The sequence below is a fragment of the Zophobas morio genome, unplaced genomic scaffold (genome assembly GCF_036711695.1).
Source record: "Zophobas morio isolate AGI-343-1 ecotype UQ-CSIRO unplaced genomic scaffold, CSIRO_AGI_Zmor_V1 ptg000030l, whole genome shotgun sequence".
NCBI classification, from domain to species: Eukaryota; Metazoa; Arthropoda; class Insecta; order Coleoptera; family Tenebrionidae; genus Zophobas; species Zophobas morio.
Window position 1 is genome coordinate 19,898,152 of NW_026972135.1, and position 23,728 is coordinate 19,921,879.

At 35.3% G+C, this 23,728-nt stretch overlaps 2 protein-coding genes across 2 annotated transcripts in view; one reads left to right on the plus strand and one right to left on the minus strand.

Moving 5' to 3' along the window:
* Positions 1–15,096, minus strand: part of LOC135138978 (tau-tubulin kinase homolog Asator) — a 59,534-nt gene extending 44,438 nt beyond the window's left edge. The window contains exon 1 of the mRNA XM_064069037.1: positions 14,946–15,096. Coding sequence (XP_063925107.1) covers positions 14,946–14,953 — 8 coding nt within the window. The 5' untranslated portion in view covers positions 14,954–15,096. The remainder of the gene's footprint in view (positions 1–14,945) is intronic.
* Positions 15,097–15,773: 677 nt separating this feature from the next.
* Positions 15,774–21,108, plus strand: LOC135138979 (myb-binding protein 1A-like). The gene is made up of 5 exons (XM_064069041.1): positions 15,774–15,960; positions 16,009–16,194; positions 16,248–16,430; positions 16,482–16,697; positions 18,389–21,108. Exons 1-5 carry the CDS (start codon positions 15,784–15,786, stop codon positions 21,038–21,040), a joined length of 3,414 nt encoding a protein of 1,137 aa, XP_063925111.1. The 5' UTR covers positions 15,774–15,783; the 3' UTR covers positions 21,041–21,108.
* Positions 21,109–23,728: the final 2,620 nt, after the last annotated feature.

Below are 23,728 nucleotides of genomic sequence, written 5' to 3' on the forward strand. Positions count from 1 at the left end.
AGAAACTTTCGCAATGCGTAACTAAATTCACTTTAACGAACACTTTTCTTAAAATAAACGACGTTTTTTTTTACGAAAAAAGAAACAACGACTTGAAATGCAATAATACTTTTCACAATCGCACGGAAGAAATAGTTTTGTATGATACGTCAGTTAGGCGACGGGTCCGTCAGGAACGCCAACTATTCAAATTCATTCGAAGTGGCGATTCCCATACAAAATTTTTAAAATGTTTTAATTTTTTAGCCGTCTTATTTTTTATAAATATTCTTACATATAAACCTTGTCCTGACAATGAGGAACACGTAAAAAAAAAATCGTCCAATTCGGTGCGGCCGTTCTGAAGTTATGGGCGTACATACATTTCGGCGATTCATTTTTCTTAATATAGATTAATATTTGCCGTTAAGGTCGTAGCGTGTTTTCATTCTGTCACTCGCCACCCGGATTTTGTGGCGCTCCGTTTCGTGCATGCCTCTTTCAAGTCATCGACGTAATCTATGACCTCCTTTGGTTCTTCACTCGGTGAGCTGAACAAGATGTTACAAGGTAGACAAAGTTCTTATCCGAAAACTATGCACGGCGGCGTCTGACGCGTCGTGTCATGGACAGCTGATAAGCTAGTAGGAACAGTGGAAGATGTCGATCCGAATCTTTCTGAAGTTCGGCCACCACCTTCGAGAGATGTTCCTCCATGATAGGATTGAAGCGTTCTGCCATTCCCTCTGACTCCGGGTGCAACAGCGTAGTCCGTGTCTTCCGTATCCCCATTCTTCAGTAACCGTTTGGAATAGTTTTGACTCGAAGTTTTTGCCTTGGTCCAAATGGAGTTCCATTGGGAGCCCTAACCTGCTGATCCAGTTGTCAATCAGCGTTGTTGCAACCGTCGTGGCTTCTTGGTTCCGTATGGCATAAGCTTCGGGCCGTTTGCTGAAGTAATCGCTGACGATCATTATGTACTTATTCCCGTCCTCGGTCATCGGGAAAGGACCTGCTATGTCCACTGCAATTCTTTCGAAAAGCGGACCGACGTTGTATTGTTGCAGCGGCCCTCTTGCCCCTAAACCTTGGTTCCTTGACCGCCGCACAGGTCGTAAATATCTTGCACCAGTTCTCGACGTCCTGTTGACAACGGACCCAGTAAAATCTCTCCCTAACTTTAGAGAACGTCTTGTTAATTCCAAAATGAGCACCGGCGCCCCCATTGTGCATTTCTTGAAGTACTTTCTTGATTTTGATGGCCGGAACCACCAACTGCATGGTGGTTTGTTTCCCATCCGGACTTTCCCAAGCTCGCTTAAGCAATCTATTCTTGACATGCAGAGAGGCCCACTGAGCCCATAACGCTTTGAAATAGGGTGACTGGTCCGATATTTCCGACCACCCCGGTCGTTTCACCTCATCTTCTTTCCATTTGGGGAGCGGTCCGATATCCACATCTCCTACTTGTTTTTTTCTAAGCTGTCTCCCACAGTTGAACGACGCTTCACGCTGATCAATCTTGTCTCAATGTTTGCGGTTTTTACAGGGTTTTCTTGATAAAGAGTCTGCATTATTGTGAAGCTTACCAGCCATGTGTCGAATCTTGAAGTGATACTGTTGGAGTAGTTCAAGCCATTTAGCCACTTGTTATTCGGGATTCTTCATCTGAAGGAGCTATGTAAGTGCTGCATAATAATTCTAAACAGGAATTGGCGTCCATAGGGATATTTATAGAAGAAGTGTTCAATAGCCTCGACAATCGCCAACAACCCCTTCCTCGAAGCATAGTAGTTCTTCTCGGGTTTCGAAAATACGCTGCTGAAGTACTCGATGATTTTTTCTTCCTTGTTCTGCACCTGTGACAATAGGCACCTACTCCGATGTTACTCGCGTCTGTGTCCAAATCGAATATTCCAGATGATTGCGGATAGGGCAAAATATGACGAGAGCATACTGCATTCTTCAGTCTTTTGAAGGCTGCCTCAGATTCATCAGTCCAATTGAACTGAGATTTCAAATCCGTCAGCTTGTGCAGAAGAGCAGTAATATCAGCAAACCCGTTGGCAACCCTTCTGTAATACGTGCACAATCCCAAGAAAGTCCGGACTTCGCGCTTATCTCTTGGTCTTGGCCAATCGCGAATTGCCCTGATTTTCGTTCCGGTAGTCTTGATCCCGTTTGCCGAACCAGTATGACTCAGAAATTTTACTTCTTCTTGGAAGAGGGGACATTTCTTGGGATTCAGCTTCAAGTTTGCCTCCTTCATTTCACTAAATACTTTTTCCAGGTTGGTCAGGTGCTCCTCAAATGTCTTTCCCCACTACCATGGTGTCGTTTAAATAAACCAAACATGTTTTCCACGTTAGCCCTTGTAATAGCATCTCCATTAGTCTATCAAAAGTAGCCGGATTATTACACAGCCCAAAAGGCATTACGGTAAATTGATACAACCGCACCCGGCAGAAAAAGCGTTCTTTTCCTTATCTTGTGGACCAACTTGCCAATAGCCGCTTTTGAGGTTCAACGTGGAAAACCAGGCGGTTCCTGATAATGCTGTGAATGTGTCATCAATTTGTGGAAGCGGATAACTGTCCGTCTTAGCTACATCGTTTAGTTTCCTATAGTCTACGCAGAATGGCGTCTACCAGACTTCGCTGGGCTTGATCGATCGGTTGCGCGTCTCCAGTGTTTATCCGACATTGTGCGATTTTTGTGCACCCAGAGAACTGTCCAGATGCAAACATTCCAGTGTGTTTCTGTAGAAACTCTCTTGCGACTTTCTGTTGATGTTCAGTTAGATGATCAAGGTCTAGGGCAGGAATTTCTAAGTCGCTTTTTATTTTTTTATCATTGTTATCAGAAAGATCTTCGTTGTGATGAAATATTTTCGTGACTGGTTCACAGACGACAAGAACATCCCAACCTTTGATGTTCATGGCTTTAGGGAAAACATTTGCAACGCGTACAGGTATGTCACAATCGGTATTAACTAATTCTTGGGGGGTATGCGGTGGTTGAATAATGCCTAGGGAAAATCCGGGTTTGATTTCTGCTCTAACTGGACCAATCGTTTCTGCATTCCCTCTGATTTTTACATTCTGGCACGCGATTAGTTTTATAGGTTTCGATTCAGTGCAACGGTGATTCAGGATGAACTCTTCATTGCCAAGATGTAGGACTTTCTCCACTTGATCGACCGTCAATCCATGGGGGCTAATCTAATCCATTCCCAGAATGAAGTCATCTTCGACGCCAGCCACGAGAGCGCGATGTCTTATCTTCAGCTGAGCAATGTAGATTTCCATTTCTGCTTGGTGCCGACCTTCCAGTCACTGTCTTCAATTTGATTGTTTCGGATGAAGTGGCTAGGTCTTTAGCTCTCACGAGTCCTCGACGTATAATTGATACCTCAGCGCCAGGATCGATAGTGATTGCCGCAGGAGTTCCATTAATCTTCCCCGGTATACTTACTTGGATTAGTGCTTCTGATGAAACTTCATATCTTCACTTCCCTCGAGCCTTATTCACACCAGCCAGCACATCCTCCAAAGTTCTGACTGTTTTTAGTTTTCCTGCACATTCCGTTGAGGAGATCTCTGTTGTGTGCTTCTCCTTGCAGCTGCTGGTGATCAAGCACGACAATCGCATTTGAGATAGCGCCCACACCTATTGCATTCTAGGTTTCTCTTACGAGACATACTATTGTTTAATCCTTGAGATATATCATCAATTTGTTGTGGCAATTTTTCCAGTATCTTCTTTCTTCCGTCGTTTTCTTCCATCTCTAGTTCTGCCACTCTGACTTTGTGATAGGTTCTTGAAGAATTATACACCACCTCCACTTCCAGCGCACGAATCAAGGCCTCAGATGATGTCTGATACCTTGATTAACTTCAACGTCGCGAATGTTATTTACGAAGGTTTCGCTCGCAAGCCTCTCTTGAAAAGTTGGTGGTGCGTCGGAGTATACAAGACGTACCAGTCTCTTGACATCTGCTTCAAATTCTTGAAGGGATTCTCCAACTTTCTGGGTTCTTGTCTTCACTTGGGCTGCAAAAACCTGTCTCAGACGTTCATCCGCGTTTGGTTGGTGGTTTTCGATGCGCTTGGTGTGAACAGATAGCGCCGGAGGTAGAAAGAATGATATTTACGACATAGCTGCTGAGTTGACCGGCGCGTCAGGAAACCGGTTTCAGGTTTTGGTGTTGAAAAAACCACTTCAACGAATAATATCGGTTTATGTCAATAAAAGAGTACTTCTTAACCGTTCTAAGTTGCATTTGTTGTTTTTTATGAAATTCTGTTTATTATGAAATACAACCACGTGCGATTTATCATTAAAGAAATAAGTATTAATAAATATTTATGTACGGAAGTAGAAAAATTTGGCGATTTAACAGTTTGTATTGTTGGACGCTGAGGTTGACGACTCTTAAATAGCAAGTGCTGGGCAACAACAATGTCTGTGTGCAACTGTGCACTGTTTAATTTACTGTAAAAAATTGCCAAGTTAATGTTGGAAGTGAATTTAGTGTTGTACCTACATGTAATTGAAATATGAAAACACTGTAATCAAACGAGTATTTAGAAATACCAAAACATTTGATGCAGAATACAAAAATATCTTTTTATTGCATATTTGATGTATTTATGTTAGGTACTTGTATCATTTAAATTGTAGGTTAATCTTGTGCACTCAGTAAAACAAGAATTGGAGTTGCAGCTGTCATGTGTTTAATCACGACAAGGAAAAGACCATGGATGAAATATAAAAAATAACATTGGTTAAACCAGTCTAGGAGACATTTATGAAACTATTTATAAAAAAGGGACACAGATTACGGGATTCGCTTACGACACAATAAACGTGAGGAGAGCAATTATTTAATATTTACAATTTTCGCCAAGAAAAATAATTGGATGTAGTCCAGAGATTTTAAAAATGTTTTTTCAGATACACACAGTTAATGAAACTGGATCTATTTATACCATAACCAAACTACGAATTTCTTTAATACAGAACAAGTCAGCACATTATTCTGTTATTTATTTAAAGTAAATACTTACAATAATTTCCGTTCACTGTTAACAGTTGCTGGTGGCTGTGTGATCAGTTGCAGTTTTTTATCAAAGGATATCACATTCTGAATGAAATTTGAAGAATTTGTTTTACGTGAAGCTTTCCAGTGGAATCCTAATTATACATTTAAACAATTTAGGTTTTGAAGAAGTCTTTACATACACCTGACATTGTGCAGTCGACAACATCATGTTATAAATAAAAACTTGTGACCTATTCTAGACAAAAAGCAACGTAATTTTCCCGTCATCAAAAAAATACAAAAAAATTGGTCCAAAATTATTTAGAAATAAACTTTCCTCGTTTAAAATGACTACTCTACACCAATTTGATTGTATACATTCAACTGGTGCAGTATTTTTTTACTAATAAGATGGTGATCACTGTTCGTGCTACGTTTTAATATAAGACCATTTGATATTTCTTTATGTATGATTTGGATGAATAGTGTAACATTAAGTTTTTAAAACAGACAGAAACGTTGACTTAAAGATAAACCCTTGTTTCTGTATCCTGGGGTCTACTCCTTCGAGAATGAATATTATTTTTTCTAAAAACCATAAGTGTACTGATAAACCACAAGTATAGAGTCATAATATTTTGTATATCCCAGATAGGATTTATTCTGAAAATTTTGAGACGACGTCATCAATTTTTTGGGAGGGGATAAACGGATAAATTTTGATTAATGATTTGTCATGCTTATGATAACCCTAAAACGTTTGCAAGAGTTCACAGCATTAGTTTTGCAGTTTCAAAGTTAAATTGTAAAATGCTATTCTGCAATTTTGACTTTTTTTTCCAAAAATTTAAATGTCAAGGGTAAAATACCAAGTACAGGAGTATCTTATTAACTTATTATATATTATATGGAGATGACGTCCCATTGTTGATCAGGAAGATTAGCCAAATTTTGGTTAGCGTTTTACCACCTAGGTACACGATATTCCAAACATGGGTGTAAAATTTCTCAACAATTCGTCTAGTAGTTTTGGACGTTTTCTGTCTAAAATCAAAATCGAATTACACTGGTTTTTCATCACAAACTAATTTAGCATTTGTTAATTAAATGTGAATTTGTTGCTACAGACATTGAATTAAAAAAAAAGATGATGTCGGGTTATGAAACTAAGACACAAATGTTATTAGTTTAATACAAATATTCGACCGATTATATTATTTCTAAAGCACCCATTTTGAACCTTTGTTTTCACGGCACTCAAGGTGCTTTGGTTTTAATTAATACACATATTTATTGTTCTACTTTTTATAAAATGTTTATAACATAACTTTTAATTTAGATATTATTTTCGAAAGAGTAGTATAATTTTTTCTTCCACGTTCCATAATAAAAGTATATACAATGCTGTCTACTAATTTTATTACATTTAACACATTTTTACAAATAATGAAATTTTTGAGAAATTAGTATTTTATCTTTATTATTAATGAAAATTACTTATGTTTTCTGTAAACGCTTTTGTTTTTTGTCTACGATCAGTTGTCGTTGCGACCAATTGACGCTGCGGTCAGTAGTTGTTTTGCGACGAATTATTTACGAGTACGTTCACGGGAAAACGTTTGCTACAACTTAGGTGTTGTAGCGTTTTGATCTATAAGCAAATTATAGCCTCTCTTTCCTCTTCAAATTAAACTAACAAGCTGTAAATATGAAGACTTGTGGAAAAATCATATAAATAAACTTTTTCAGCGAGAAGTCATTAAATGTAATTTTATGCTGCGCACAATTCAAGAAAATATGTGTTAAGTAAATCGTACTAATATCATGTTCAACATTAATCAATCTCCTATAGTATACGACATAGCCCAGATCTTTCACTTTTCTAGACAAGTAGTATTTTAACCATTTCAGATATGTTTGGGTGAGCACAATAACGTTTACACATACATAGGATGTACTTGAATTTTGAAAATTCGATCATCAAAATAAAAATGAATTTACAAAAATGATTACAAATAGCAACGCTTTAGTAATTTCCAACGCTAACATTATCCTGTGTGCGTCTGTAGTGCGTTTTAGAGCCAAGGACTCAGACAACAGGTCCGCAATATGCATTTTTCTTAACACAATAATTCTACAGCATATTTTTGTGTTTCTAAAATACACCTGTCGAGAATAATGAGACTTCGAAATGAGTACTTGTGCACGCAATGATGGACTGCACGTCTCCTTTCCTATTTATTTTTATTCTATTTTTATACTGGCGTATAAACACTTCGCTGCGCCATGCACCACAAAAACCAGGTTAAATTTTTTAGATGTATTTGTCTTCTAAACACATTTTCGTAAATTTATTTTACCGTTGATACTTGTACTACTGCCACACGAACGTTACAATAATAAAAATTTGTAACTTTTCAAATTTATAATAGCCTTGCAAATGGCGTTGGCTTCTGTGAAAGTTGATAACATTAAACGTCCGGACAAAAATAACGTTTGTTCGAAAAAAACATGCAAACGTCAGATCTACCTATACTTTATGACCTGAATTCTCTGAGCGGCGACTTTTGTACTAAATTCTAAAAAAGTTTTTTCTAGAAATTGTCAGACACAAAGTTCAGATAAATTTCCCTTTAACCACCTCTGATACCTATTTTTTACCTGTTTTTTTTTTCGAGAGAAGACAACATCACGTCTAACATTTGTCCAGTTGCCAGTAATTAAGCAAATTTCATAACCACTCCCCTAAAATAAAACTGAAACTTAAAAACAGTTTATTTAATGCAAATGACACGCAAACTCATTCTTTAATTACTTTAAAATGGGAACACGTGCTGCTCGAATTATCTGTTGCTGAAGTTTCTTGCCAAATTGGATTTATAGACTGATTTAGTCCATTTCTAACTTAAATAAAACTTCTCTCTTCAGATTTGTTCTAAGTCGAAATAAATAATAATTGATGTTCTGTGCCAAAAATATTTATGGAAAACGTGTGGTTTTACAATATTGTAAAACTTTTACGCGTCGGATATTTTCCTAAACGAATTTTTAGGTCAACTGCTGAGTTTCGTAGTAATAAAATTGCTATAAAGGAGATTTAGGTAGGTAGGTAGGAATCAATAGTTCCTAGGGATATCGTCCAAAAATATCAGTTTTGGCTAGGGTATTAATAAACACGTCAACATTGTGTAAAATAAAGATTTTTTTATTAACGTCTTTTAATAAGTTTTTTTGCTCCAAACTGAATGTTTGTGGTCATTGTTCAACTAGCTTGTCATTAACCAGTTTTAAATTCAGTCTATTTAAGAATGAATTTTTCGACACACATAAAAAACTTTTAATATTCAAATCTGTCACCGTCTTTCTACGCGAAGTTTTTCTGTTGAGCAATACACTTAAAAACCTTTGAAGCCAGTGCAACTGAATATGATAGCTGATGGAGTAAATTATCTGTGCCTTGTGGGCTGCTCGCTTACAACCATTGACCAGCACAAATGGAAATTAACTGAGTATCTAAGCAAACGATTTAAAATGCTAGCAGTGACTATGTATTTAAACATTTTAACATCTATACTCACTGATGCTAGTGTTAAACTATCGGATTGGTCGCGATCTTTTCAAAACGAATCGAGATTTATGATAAGCTTATACAGCATCATTATATATATATATATATATATATATATATAACCACAACAGAGGAGGTTTTAAGGGAAAATTAAGTTAACGCAAACACTATCTCAAATTCGGTTATGCTTGAAGGTTGTGATGTCAAAATGACACAGTTTCATAAAGCTTGTTACACTTTATAAAAAACTGCTCGAAGGTTATTTCGACAGAAGTTCTCTAGCCCCTGAAGTACGGTCTAACAAATGCCGCTTCTATGAAAAATTATAAAATTTGATTTTGTGTTTTGCGATTAAAGTAAAAAAAATATGAATCCATTGATAAACCACAAGTAGTATAGACTCATAATTGTTTGCACATTTAACGTCATCAATTTGGGCGGAGGGAGGAAATAAAGTTTCATTATTGGTTCACCATGCTTACAATAACCTTAAACTGCTTGCGAGATTTCGAGTGATTCGATTTTTTGGCTCCAAAGTTTAGTTAATTCTAAAATGTTATACAATTTTGATTTTTTTTTCGGAGAATGTTTGTAGTAATTGACACCAATCGGTTCGGTATTTTCGAAGATTATCTATCTAATAAAAATCGACACAGACACACAGACATAAAACAGACTGACCGAAAGCGGAGGCCAATGTATTAGTACACTCCCAAGGAAAATCTCATAATTGCGAGTGCTTTAGTTTATAATGGTACCTATACGCATCGCAAATGTTTTTCTCAAATCCATGAAGATAAAGAATGGGGAAGTTCTTGCCGTTTGTGCACCAGTCACGAAGATATTCTATTATGAAGAAGATGGTTCTGGTAAAAATGACGAAGAAGTAAAAATCAACTTAGAAATTGCTGCCGTAGAGCTTGGTTACATTTTAACGGCCATTAACGGAAAGTGGAAAGAGATTTTCTGTGGAAACACAGGGAAATCTTTACACCTGGGTAGTCCTCTGGGCGCATAAACATAGTGCAACATCGGATGAACACTAGAGACCCGCAATCAATTTGTCAAGCTTCGTGAAGATTACCTTTTGTAAAACAAGAGCAAGCCGAGGAACTAGTACGGAAAATGTTGGATGAAGGCGTTATAGAGGAGCCTGTGGTGCTAATCACAGAAAAAAGAGGTTGTTGGCGATTGTCGGGGCTATTGAACACTTCTTGCATAAATATCCCTATGGACGCGAATTCCTGATTAGAATCGATTACGCAGCACTTACATAGCTCCTTCAGATGAAGAATCCCGAATAACAAGTGGTCAAATTGCTTGAACTACTCCGACAGTATCACTTCAAGATTCGACACAGGACTGGTAAGCTCAATAATAATGCGGACTCTTTGCCGAGAAGACCGTTTATGAACTGCAAATACAGCGAAAAGATCGACCAACACCAAACGCCGTTCAACTGTGGGAGAACAACAGTCGTAGAGGATGATGAATGGATTGCAGCCCAGCTGAGAAAAGACCAAGAGGAGAACGTGGATATCAGCCCGTTGCTCAAATGGAAAGAAGATGGGATAAAACGACCGGGGTGGTTGGAAATAACAGACGAGTCACCTTCTTTCAAAGTGTTATAGGCTCAGTGGGACAGGGAGTCCCACTGATCCTATAACACTTGTGGAGCTTGTGGAGATTGGATTGCTGAAGTGAGCTTGGGAAAGTTCAGATGGGAAACATACCATCTGAACTTTGGTGGTTCCGGTCAACAGAATCAAGGAAGTACTTCGAGAGATGGGAGGGAGAGATTTACTGGGTCCGTTGTTGCAAAGACATCGAGAGTTGGTGCAAGAAATGTACGATCTGTGCGGCGGTCAAGGAACCGAGGACTAGGGCAAGAGGGCCCATGCAACAATATAAGTCGATTTGCCCTTCGAAAGAATTGCAGTGGACGTAGCAGGTTCTTCCCCGATGACCGAGGACGGGAACAAGCACATAATGGTCTTCAGCGATTACTTAAGCAAAGCTTATTCCATGCCGAACCAAGAAGCCACGACGCGACGGTTGTAAAGATGCTGATTGACAATTGTATCAGAAACCTCAAACACGTTGATAATAACCGTAAAATGTAGTCAAAATGCAAAAAGTAAAGAAAATAACGAATTTAGATGTTTTAATAAGTTATATAAAAGTCAGTTTGAAACAGACCAAATAGAAACAAAATGGATATTTTGTCATTGCTGTACCTATTTGACTATAACTTGTGCTTGGCATGGAAAGGCACATATTTCAGTGATAATCCGCTGGTAGTGACTACCATGCTTCGGTAATACCAGTCAAATGTTATTGCCTATTTTGAAACACTACTCTTTGCGCTTTTATACGTTTCACCAGCAAACCCCAGATATTTTCAATCGGATTTAAATCGGGACTGGGACTGTGCCAATCAAAGACATTTATATTATGATCTTGAAAGCATGCTGCATGGTCTGTTGTATGAATTACCCCAGGGCTGTCCACCGAAATCCACCCCCACATATACACATAATTCACGGAAACCGTGGTTCAGACAAATCAACGTAACATTCAATAGAGCGAGTGTTTATTGGTCTATTGACCGTATATCGAGATGACCGTTGGGGCATGACTGCAAACTTTTTCGCGGATCCAAAATGCATGTTCTTGTTCCCCTTTGATACGGTCTGAGTAAAGTTTTGTTAGTTGCGGCCTAATTTTTCAAGCTACTTTCGTATATTCTCCTCTAATTCCAGCAGCTTCAATAGCAGTAGAAAAAGGACTCCCTTGAATTACATTGGTGAGGTTTTCGTCTTGTTCATCGCAATAAGATATTCAGTGCCTTCCACATCCTGGAAGTCGGTCAGTGTTCACTTGTGTACAACCCTTTGAAATACCCAACCGTGCCGAAATTTGTCCATACGTCATGCCACTTTGGCAAAGGGTTACAATTCTGGCTTCATTAAAATGCGATACCGCTGACATTTTTCACCAAATAAATTTCGTGCCAAAATTTCAAATTTATTTTCCAATGTCAGTCAGAATAACAATGGCTGATATTGTACAAAAAATTAAATATTCACTAAAAAAACTTTAAGCAAAAGCATCTGCTTGTTAGCAAGTACTAAAAGTAGAAGTACTTACTGAAATGGATGTGCATAATCTTATACTTTTACTTTTACTACCAAGTACGAGTAAATACGTAGGTACTTCTGGTTTTTCCAGTAATATACTTGAATTTTTATATAACTAATAATAATTTATCATAAATTGTACAAATACTGTTCTCTATCGAATTAATTATTCTGTCATCGAGAACACAATACGCGTTTGAGCTTCTTGATTCTTTGGAACAGAATAAGCAAGGTATACTTGATAACCATATAACACTCTACTAAAAAAAAATAGAAGGGTTTAAAAAACTTTTCGAAAGAATAAATGACAAATTTCGACCTATACCAGGCAACGAAAAACGAACGGGAAACAAAAAAATTATTCTTAAGGTTTGAAAACAATCGGTTTCCAATAAATTTGTTGGATGATAGCAACAAAGAGAAATTCTGACATTACACAGAATTTCAGTTTTTTGTTATTAATAATGTAATTTTTGAAAGTTATGATAATATGTATTATCATCAGGTGCAGCATTTGATGGAATCATTGAAAAAGGTGAATGTAGTATATTTTTGTTTAAGTATATTATATACTTAAAGAATGGTAGTACTTACCACACTGCCGCCACCACCGCCACTAAAAAAAAACAAACAAAAAGTCAGCTGAATCTCTACCAGAAACGAAAGAAACAAACTTTTTATCAACAAATGACGTACCAAAGCTTGTGCTATCAAATAGGGGAGTAATTAACAACAAAAATGTTAACACAAGTTTCATACTTTTTGTAGTGCGAATAAAATTCGAGCCAGTTGGTCCCTAGGTTGTCTTTTTCAGGTAAAATGTCAGAAGAGTTATTTTTATCATTTAAAATTTGGAGACATGCAAAACCGAAAACGTAACAGTTTCGTGTTTTTTGTTTCGCATGTTTCCAAATTTTTAAATGATAAAATTAACTTTTCTGACATTTTACCTGAAGAAGACAGAAAGAGGAAATTGCCGGAAACAATAACAAAGATAATAAAAGTCCAGGCATGCAACGTAGGTATGAAATTGCTGGAATTTTATTCGAACTGTAAATGGTATGATAGAGTCCTTTAAGAATTCTTTATTAAATTTTTCTACATCTTTATTGTTGTTGCTTTGATAGCACGAGCCTCTGTAAGTCATTTGTTCATAAAATGTTTGTTCCGTTTCCGGCAGAGATTCAGCTGACTCTACTTTTGTTTATTTCTTTGGTGGCGGCGGTTGTGGTACAACATTCATCTTCTTCAATGATTTTGGTAAATGTTGAACCTGATGATAAAATTATAATAACTTTCTACAGTTACATTATTAATAGAAAAAAACTGGAATTCTGTGTAAGCCGGATTTTTTTTTTTGCTATATCATGCAGCAGATTTATCAGAAACCGATTCTTTCCAAGCCTTAAGAACAATTTTCTTGTTTCTAGTTCGTTTATTATCTGTTTTCATGTCGCTTATTTTTTTTAAGTTTTGCTGCCTGGTATACATTCCTCAAAATTTGCCAACGAAAAGTTCTTTAAAGCTTCTTTTTTTCTGTTTGTTATATTTGTCATATGTGGTTGTTTAACAAAACGAATCATTTTTTTAACATGGTGTAATCAATTTTTCTTACTTTTTTTTTTTCAAAAATCAAGAACTTCAAATGCGTATTGTTTTCTCCATGACAGAATATTTTATCACAGACTAAGTAGTTGTCCGATTTATGGCAACTTAGTTTTATAAAAATTCAAGTAAGCATTTACTGGAAAAACCAGAAATATTTACTTGGTAGTAAAAGTGTCAGATTATGCATATGAATTTCAGTAAATATGTACACCTTCTTTCAGTACTTTCCTGATAAGCATTTGTTTTTACTCAAAATTTTTACTTTTTAATAAATACTTAATTTTATACATATGAGCCGGTTAAATTACGAAAGTTACTAAAAAGCAGCTTGAAAAATTACAAGTTTTTACTTATGATTTCAAGTAAATACTTTTTTATGCATAAAGGACGGAGCATTTACTGGAAAATTAACTAAAACCTAGAAAATTTTTAAACTAGATAACACTACCTAAGTATGTGCTTCTAAGTTAAACTGTATTTTTATTCATATGAAAGCCTGGATTCACTTGGAAATTTCAGTATAAATGGCAGAAGGTTCTCGTTTGAAATTTTTTTGTGCGGCATAGTACTGTACATCACAGGGTAAGAAAGTTCTGTCTAAATAACCTTAAACCATCATTCGCCAAATAGTACTGGATGAACATTAATTTGTAGATTTGATCTATTAAAATATGCGGGAGTTATTTTTCGCGTAATAACCTACACTTATACTTCGCAAAACTCCTAGTAAATTAATTTTAAAAAAATAAAAATTTAAAAATACACACTTTAGTGTGTTGTTCTGTCAACATTCGTATTGTCCACGGGTATTGTCTAATTAAAACGCCAAATGAAACCACAGTTTGTTATCTGGTCTTGACATTTACAACCTCCGCATTTTCAAACAAGAAAACAACGACAAAAAGTCCTCGTGCTCGTGGTAACTATTGAACCGGAATTTGTTAAATGTCCAGATTTCCCGGCAATTTCACGATTATCGAAAATAACCGCAACTTAAAACAATACAATGCGAAAAATAATTCTAGCGCTTTAAAAATAAACGAATATGTGCATATTTTTAGCTCTAGACGTAAACCCAGAATTTTTGAATATTGGCAAAGAGTAATCAAAGACTGAATAAATAATTTCACAGCAACTTTATATTAATTCGGCCGTGAAAAAATTTACGGCCAAGGATACGGAAAAATTATTACAATGTTTTATTTTTGCGTGAAATATGTAAACAAAATCGCCGTTTTTCGAACGTTCGAACAACATTTGAACTCCACAAAATAAAAAATTTACATTCCAACCATTGACGAAATGTTTTTCTCAAAACTTGGATAATTTACAGATTTCGTGCCAACCATGAAGATAAAACTGTATTCACTCACAGAAAACATAAACAAACCAACCCGGGAAAATCTTGCCATCAGATTTCAACAAATTATCTTCATCAAATCGCTAATTAAAAGAATAAATGACATATGAAACGTGGTTTTGGAGGTTCTACTAAATTAGAAGCTAATAATAAATTATAGGCTGCAGGTACCATTTAAAAATATTCAGATTCCTTTGATCTTGTGTGATTAACGATATTCAAAATAAAATTTAAAACGGACTTACCACTTCATGGTGTCGTCCTTGGCGCCCCCAAACAAAAAAAATCAGAATTCACACATGTGAGGCCGAAGAGTCTGTCACAATTTCACAAACACGTTTTGATCTTTTTCACCGATAATACATGTAGTGATTATCAAGAGATCCAATGTCGTTCTGGCAGAAATTTCTTCGGTAACATCACATTTAGACTCGGTGTCTAGTGCGAAAACATTAGTTCGTTCATCTCCCACTAAACCTAATTTTAGATCGTACTCACAACAAAATTTACTAGTTCGTAGAAACGTCCTCAAAGGTGCGAGTTTTTAATTATCTTGTTTTGATGGGAAAACCCCTATACAGATTAACAGCTCTAAAACGTAGTACACGGTTGACCACAAATTAAAAAAAATCATTTAATTTTTTTTGTAATTTATGAGGAGGTGCATGCAATCGACCTAAATCCCAAAAATAAAGTAAAACAAAAACAGTATTCATGGTCAGATCAAAAAAGATCAAGATTCGTTAGAAAAAAATAAACAGATCGTCTAGCACCTTTCAAATTACCTGGAGAAATGGGTCACCAGGTGAGGCGATTTGGATCAAGTCCAACTAAATAACGATGAATTTTAAGTGAAAATGTGCTTCTTGCATTTTCACTCACTCTGACCCCATTAAAAATAAATAAAACACTGTACTAACTAGATACCCCGAAAATAGGGCACCTACTTTTGCTTCAACACATACAGAACTCAACATTTTTGAATTTAAACCTCGCGCGCTCAATATTTTACAAAAACCAATCAAACGCGACCTCTGCACATTTCTGATTGGTCTGTCCATCTGACAGTTCACTGTTTACGTCATGGCGGCCGAGCAGCACGTGGAAAATGAAGAAAATCCCGAAAAAAACCTCAAACACAAACGTGAACCGTCGGTCCTAGATAATTTCACCAAATTAACAAATGGACAAGAAAAAGTGCGTGTGAAAGCCGGTGTTAATTTACTCCGACATCTCTGGGAAAACGAAAATGGAGAAAAAGTGAGGTTATAACGCATGTAATTGGGGATACATTTTGTAGTGTTTTAGGTCGATAATGAACTAAATTATGCCCTTGGACGTTTGATACGCGGTTTGGGATCTTCGAAGGTTCAGGCGAAAACTGGTTTTTTTGCAGCCTTGGTCGGGTTATTTAACCTCAAAAGTATCACAATCCATGAGATCCTTGAATATGTTTCGAAGGAATTACATAAGGGGGGCAGTAACAGCAAGAGCGTAATTATGTGTTTTTTTTTTGTGTTAACGTGTGTAATCTTTGTGATTTGCAGGAAAATGCGGATGTTAGTTCTGGACAAATTCTGATTGTGGGGGCTATACTACGATCCAATTTATATGAAAGTTGTAGTGATGAGGATAAGACGAAGGTGCTTCAGTTGTTACTTACCGCTGGCAAGGAGAGAAATTATTTGAATTTAGCCTCATTTACATTTTTAGTTGATTTGTTTAAAAAAGTGAGTTTTTTTTTGTATTCGAGAAAGTTTATTTATGGGAATGTTTTATAGATTGATTCTAAAGAATTTGAGAAAGTAGTTTTCCCGCTTGTTAAGGATGAGCTGTCGATACCTTGGTCTCTTCAGAATTTGGATATTCTTTATTTATTGAGTGAGATTGAAAGAAGTTTCCCAGAGTCTCTCCATTCAAAGTTTTTGAGAAATAATTTAGGAACATCTGAGGTGTTATGTAGAGAAAGTCTTCAACATGTCTGCAATACGCTAACTGTAAGTGCAATTTAGTTCAGTAGTTCAGTGAAGTAAGGTTTAAAGGTTCTTGTAAATCAAGGTTGGTTTGTTCATTTTTGCTTGTATTTTGATAATTTGTTTTGATGCTTCAAACAATGTAACAATTATGTTTAGTGACGCCTAACGGGATTCTACATGTGTGTTTTTGGTATATAAAAGTCAATGTCAGTTTTGCTCAAGTTAATTTTCTTTTTTTTTAATAAAATATTTAAAGATTGTTTCACAACTTGGGCCACAAGGTCTTACATTTTCGAATAAATCTATCACTATTAAAAATGGAAAATATTTGCAGCTGATACACTCTTCTTGTTATTATATTATTAATACTATATATATTATAAAATTTGAACAAAATTTTGGAGAACTACAGTCCTGACATTTTATACACATAATTGTATTTTAATAAAATGAAAAAGCTGGTCTAACATAGCTGAGACAGAACTTCCCACGCTCTGAAGTGCAGTCCAAGTTTTGATGATACCCTTATAAAAAATTTGCTGGATTAATTCTAGCTAAAATGTGGAAAATATTGTGAGTCTATAATTATATGCTTTCATATTTTTTAGAATTGCTTATTCAGGCTGACAAAAATGAATGAGGCAATTTATTTTACTGATCAATCAAGAACGATTCACCTCTTTTTCTCAAAAACTTGAATCATACTGCACCTATTGAAACTGATATACGTGTCCTTGTTAAAATGTTAATGACGTCATCACAATATTTTGCAATGGAAATACTTGAAATATACACGCACGGTTTTTTTAGCTTTATTTTAACTACACATATCATTTAATTTACATAGGTTGTCAAAAATAAAATTCATAAAATCAAATTATATATATTTTTTAAAAACTGCATATGTTGTACTGCAGCTCAGGGGCGAGGGAAGTTATGTCTAAACAAAATATCCCTAGATCAGTTTTTTTCTTATTATCATAATTTATTGAATGGTCGCTTTTGACTGAAATTTTATTGAGGAAATGAGCGAATTCTTGGATGTAACGCGTTTATTTTTAAACTTACTTTTTTGTTGTTGAAAACTTCTAGAAGATTTCAGGTTCATACAGCACTATCCTTTAAGAATTTTCTGGAAAATAGGAACATTTTATGTTATTTGAGTTTATGTGAACGAAAAGTACTAAATGTCCCCGCTTCCTCATTGAAAATAGTATGAAAATGCCGTATGATCGAGAAATAAAAGTCCTGCAATAGGCCATGAAATTTATTTTAAAAATAATTATGTTGGCAACACCAACGCGTTCTTTGTTAGGTTTGACAGTTATGGTCAAATAACTGCAATGCCAACAACATTATTTTAAAAATAAATTTCATGACTTACCTGAGAATAATAGCCACTATTTTACATTTTCAAGGTGCAAGCAGTTATATAGTAGCTTTGCGAATTGAAGAACAAAAATACTTCTACATAATGATATTTTGCAAATTTTTTACATCAAAAACAAAAAGTATGCAGTTGGTGCAAATTAAATTTAAAGAGAACTTTTCTAAAACTTTTACTCCTCTTGTACATTCGGAACAAATATTGTCTCGTGTAGCCTTAATTTTTTTAACCATTAAGAATCGTTGATAATAATTCTACAAAAATAATCTCAAAACCCATTCACCAACATCGTAAACACCACTAAAGTATTAAATGTTAATTTCAGACAATCCCTCGACTTCTGGCGTTGAAACACCCGGTCTTCGACATCTTCACAAAAAAATTACTTGAATCGTCTCTCATCGAAGAATTCTTCATTGAACTAGACCAAACTTTAGTCCGACCAAATCGTAACAAGTTCTTCGTTTTTACTAAACTCTTGACCGATATTTTGGGAAATTTAAACGACCCAACAATAATTCCAAATATTTTAACCAAAAACTATATACAACAGACCTTATCGATGTACAAGAATTCAGTCGGTAGATTCAAAGATAAAGAATTTAAAGACATCACACAGAAACTTTTTGAAACGCTATTAACGAGTCTCAAAAAAGATGGCGTTAAATCTAAAACAAAAATAAAAGTGCTGAAGAAACTTTTATTTTTCCCAGGAATTTTCATTTTTGAAAAAATAACAAGAAGTAGATTAATCCAGAATATAACTGCAAGTTTGAGTAGTGAAGGAGTCAAAAAATTGGGCATGGTTTATAGAGACGTGATTTTAGCTAATCACGACAAAGTCATCAACGAGAACATTAGTGAGAAGTGGTGGAACACAGATCGAGTGTATGCCGCACATTTGTTGGTAAAGTTAGTTAATCACCCATCTACAAACGAAGAGAATGAATGGAAGATCGAGCAGTTGATGTTTTTGGGAAAACTGGGGCTCTTGAAAGACCAAGCAATCGGCCTCGAATTAGCAGAGTCTTTAAAATACACCTTCTACTCTGCCCTTGACTTAAAATTGGGAAAACTGGACGACTTACGGTTCATTTTATCAACAATTCTTCACGAATTTGACAATCTTATTCCGGACTTGAGGAACCCCCTTGATGAAGAAAACCAAGAAACATGGAGACGCACGGTAGAACTAGTGACAAAATTGGACGGACATACGAAGAAGAAGAAAGCAGTTTTTCACACACTGTTTTTAAATCTAGGTCTTCAAATCTTCAATGACACAAAACTTGCGACCGATTCTTTAACCGAACTTTTCACTTGCTACGAAAGAACGAAAAAGAAGAACGAAGAAAGCGACGATCCTCTGTGGATTGAAGTCGTTGTCGATCTGTTTCTAAATCTACTCAGCCACAACTCTCACCTACTCAGAAGTGTGATCAACTGCGTTTTTCCGCATCTGTGTAAATACATGAACGGTAGCGCGATCCACCAGATTCTATCAGTTCTCGATCCGAAGAATGAAGACAATCCGTTATCGAAACCCCAACAGGAAAGCGACGAAGATAGTACAGACGTCGAAGAGGAAGAGGAAGAAGACGATTCTTCCTCGGATGAAGATATAAATGACGAAGAGGAAGACCACACTGTCAACGACAAACTCCGAATAGCTCTTCACCAAGTTCTGGGAGCCGATGCTCAGAGCGACGCCGAAAGCGTAGATCTAAATGACCTAGATGATGAAGAAGGTGACAAGTTGAACGAGGCTTTAGGACAAGCTTTCAAGCAGTTCAAACCCAACTTAGGCAGGAACAAGAAACAGAAAAAAGATGATGAGGCTTTGACACATTTTAGGATTCGAGTGCTCGATTTGGTGGAAATCTATTTGAATACTAATCCTTCTATGTTACTAACTTTGGAAATTATGTTGCCACTGTTGCAACTATTGGAGTTTTGTATAAAGGATGACCACCAAAAGCCACTGGAAGATCGCGTCAAAGCTTGCTTGAAAAAGTTGTCTGCTTTGAAGAAGTTTAGCTACTGGGAAGACGTAACTGAAGATGTTTTGGTAGAATTGTTGAAGAGTCTGTTACAAAAAGGAACGAAAAATGCTATCGTGATTCAAGAAATGAGTGAGAAGATCGCCGATTGTTCAATGTTTGTAATAACGTGCTCCCAGATCGTGAATGCTGAGCGTACGAAGAAAATAAATTGTGTGATCAAAGAAGGCCTAGAAGCTTTCTTCACTAGGAGAGACTGTATAATACCTTACGTACTCTTCAAGAACTTACTACAGATGAACTGGGAGGGAATCTTAGTATTAGTACCTTTTCTTCTTGGATGTGTTTTCGCTTCAAGCATTCGGCCTTTCCGAAAAAACCAAGCTGTTGAATTAATGAAGATATTTCTTCACAATCAAAGATTTATAAGTAGTCATGCTGAAGAAATCGTCACTGTTGAAGATGACTTTTTGAACTTTCTTCGCGATTCTGTTGATTTTTTTAGAGAATTTAATGCAAATTCCTCACAAAAAAAAACGAAAGAGAAGTTTTTGGCTAATTTGTTTGATTTGTTGTATATTGTTAAAATATCGGTTTTGGGGCGGACTTTTGAAGGATGGGAGTTGTTAGGGGAAGGAGTACGTAATTGCCGTTCGCTGATAACATTCTCCAGAGATACGAAATTAGCGTTTAATAAGCTGTGTAAAAGTTTGAATATTTCCAACGTCGTTGAAATGAGGAAGGTGGTTGTAAATTTGAATAATGCTGAAGGAGACGATGGTGAAGAGCAACAAGTGAGTAAGAAACAAGAGAAGAGGAAAAAGAAGACCAAAAATAAAGATAAGTTGAAGTTGAAGAAGCAGTCAAAGGAGTTGAGGTTGCAGGGTTTGTCAGAAGGGTTCAGTTGTAAGAGGAAATTTACTGTAGAGGAAACAGATATAGAAGAAGATGAAAGTAAAAAAGTCAAATTTTCATGAATTGTGATACTGAACATGTGTAGGACATAAGTATGCAATTTTTATTTTTAATAAAAATTTGAAAACTAGTATTAAAGCGAAACACTTACCTATTTTAAATAATGGTTCAGATCTTAAAAAACACGTCAATAAAAAAATAATAATTTGGAAGTTGCGGGAATGTTGAAGTTGTCAGTGTCATGTTGAAAGATCTTCATTTGTAGGTTCTTTGGATACAGAAGAGTAAATGTTTGCAGCAAGTTGGTCCCAAATTGGTTGAAACGGCAGATTTCTTTTACAATACAAACCTTGTATGTATAAAGGAATGCAGCATTGACTTCAGACACAAAATTTGCTTTGTATTCAGTAATTTTATGCGAGTTCAAAAAAAAAACGATGCAGATGCCAATTTAAACTTGGACAGTACAAAAGTCACTAACTTCAATTTGGCTGTAATGGAAATAAATATGTACTTTATTTAATTTTAATAGTATATAATACAGCTGTTTCCAAGAAATTTCAGGCAAGATGAGCAAATCAGGCTCTCATAGATCAATGAAAACCAATGGGAATATGTATTCATGTCAATGTCACTCAGAGACTTTAAATATGTATAGACCGGCTATGTGGCCTAAAACTTGAAACCGGCAGTCGCCATATTGCTTAGTACCAAAATCGCGCCAAATTTAAAATCTCAACAATTTCAAAGTTATAAAAACAAGATCTTAACAAGTTTATTTGGAATAGTAAGGTGTTGCCGATAAAATTAAATACCTTTTTGACCACTACTTTTTTGTTTCGATTATAATACCACCGTACAGCACAGCTTACTGGCATTTTCCCAAACTGTTAACTTTTGACATATTTGTCATTTTCAATCATTGTAATATCTAATGTGTGACATGATACCTCGACAAAATGTCTCTGACAAATAGCTCCCAACAAAATAGCTTCACTACAGTATAGCTTCGACAAAATAGCTTCATAGCAAAATAGTCTAATATCTAAAAATTTCCACAAGGGAGCAAACATATCACAATTCGTTATTTATTACGTATAGTGTTTGCCATTTCTATTGAAACACCACTTGTTGATCGTAAATTTGGCAACGTTCATATTCAAACAATTTTCTAACTAAAAGCCGTTATCAATCAATCGAAAACTGTTAGCAATTGCTAAATTTTAGGCAAAATCAACAGGTGGTGTTTCAATAGAAATGGCAAAGACTATATTAAGAGCATAATTAGGGACATTATGGCACGAGAGAATGTTTAAAGCCCGACGAAGGAGGGCTTCCAATTTTCCGAGGGCAACAATCGACAATTATGCCCATGGTACATACAACGTTATTTTCTATGTATTTGAGTTTCTAAAATATTTTTAACGAAATGTTGAGTATTTCCGGCAAGATTGTGTGAATTGTGCCGATGCGAACTTTAATACATAGATATCTATTATTTTGATGTCGTCATGGATACCACCTTGTTTATTTGTTAAATAATTCGATTTTCAAAATGCAAAGTGAAGAAGCTGAATACGTTTCTTCAAAAGAAATTTTAGACGAATTTGAAGTCGGCCAAGGAATGATTTGACGAAATATGACTTTCCTAACTTTAATAAAAATGTTGAATATCGAAGTTTGTTTGAATAACACTAGTTTACAAGGTTTTATATCCAAAGACAAAAATAGCTGAATCTAAAGGACTTGGGTTCGGGAAATTCAAATCTGAAAGCAGAAAAAATCTATCACGTCAGGTTTTTGAGATATTTATATAAACATACCCCGTATTTATTTTCTTTTATACAACTCTTGTAACGTTTTTTATTTTTAAATATATATGAACATATAGGTCTTTGAGCAAATTTATATCATTTTAAAAGATCATTTTCGTAAATAAATAACATGAGTGTCAATTTTTCAAGCTACTAGATTGTCATCAATGTTTTATTTAAAATTTTTCAAGTATTGATTTTAGAATAATTGGTTGCTTTTGATTTTTCTACGGGAGGTGATAATAAAAATGTGAGGTTGGCTTCACAAAGATCTTTTAAAATGATACAAATTTGCTCAAAGAAATACAGGTTTATCTTCAAGAATAAAGAAGTTACAGGGGTTGTATCAAATAAAAGCAACACCCAGTATATATTATAAACATTATGACTGAAAATTAAAAATTATAAACAGTAGCTTTTCTTTTATTGACAGTACTAACAGTTTCCCTTATAATAGACCAACAGTAACACATTTTCGTCCCAAAATCCTTGATACCTTCTTTTTAAGCATATTTGAACAGGTCTTGCTTTAGGTACTATAATTTTACCATAAACGTAACAAAAATGATTTGCACTTACTTTGCACGATCTCGAAGACATTTTTTATGTGACAATGGTGTATTAATATGAATCAGTTTGACACTAACGTGGAGGTAAGAGCAAAGTTCATTATTTTTGATTTATGAAAAAACCTGACGTGATAAGGATAATCCGTTTTTGGATTTGTTATCAGTAGGCAATTTAGAAGCAAAAAATATTTTTTTTATTTTTGGATACGAAAAAAAGTTTAAATTTGTAAACTAGTGTAATTAACTAATGTAAATTAATAATCAATCGTCGCTTAGCAATTTTTTACTGATTTTGATTTGTGCCATAAAGCCCAATTTATGCCCGCATTTGGGTGCTTAGAAATAACATAAAATGAAAGCAAGCGAA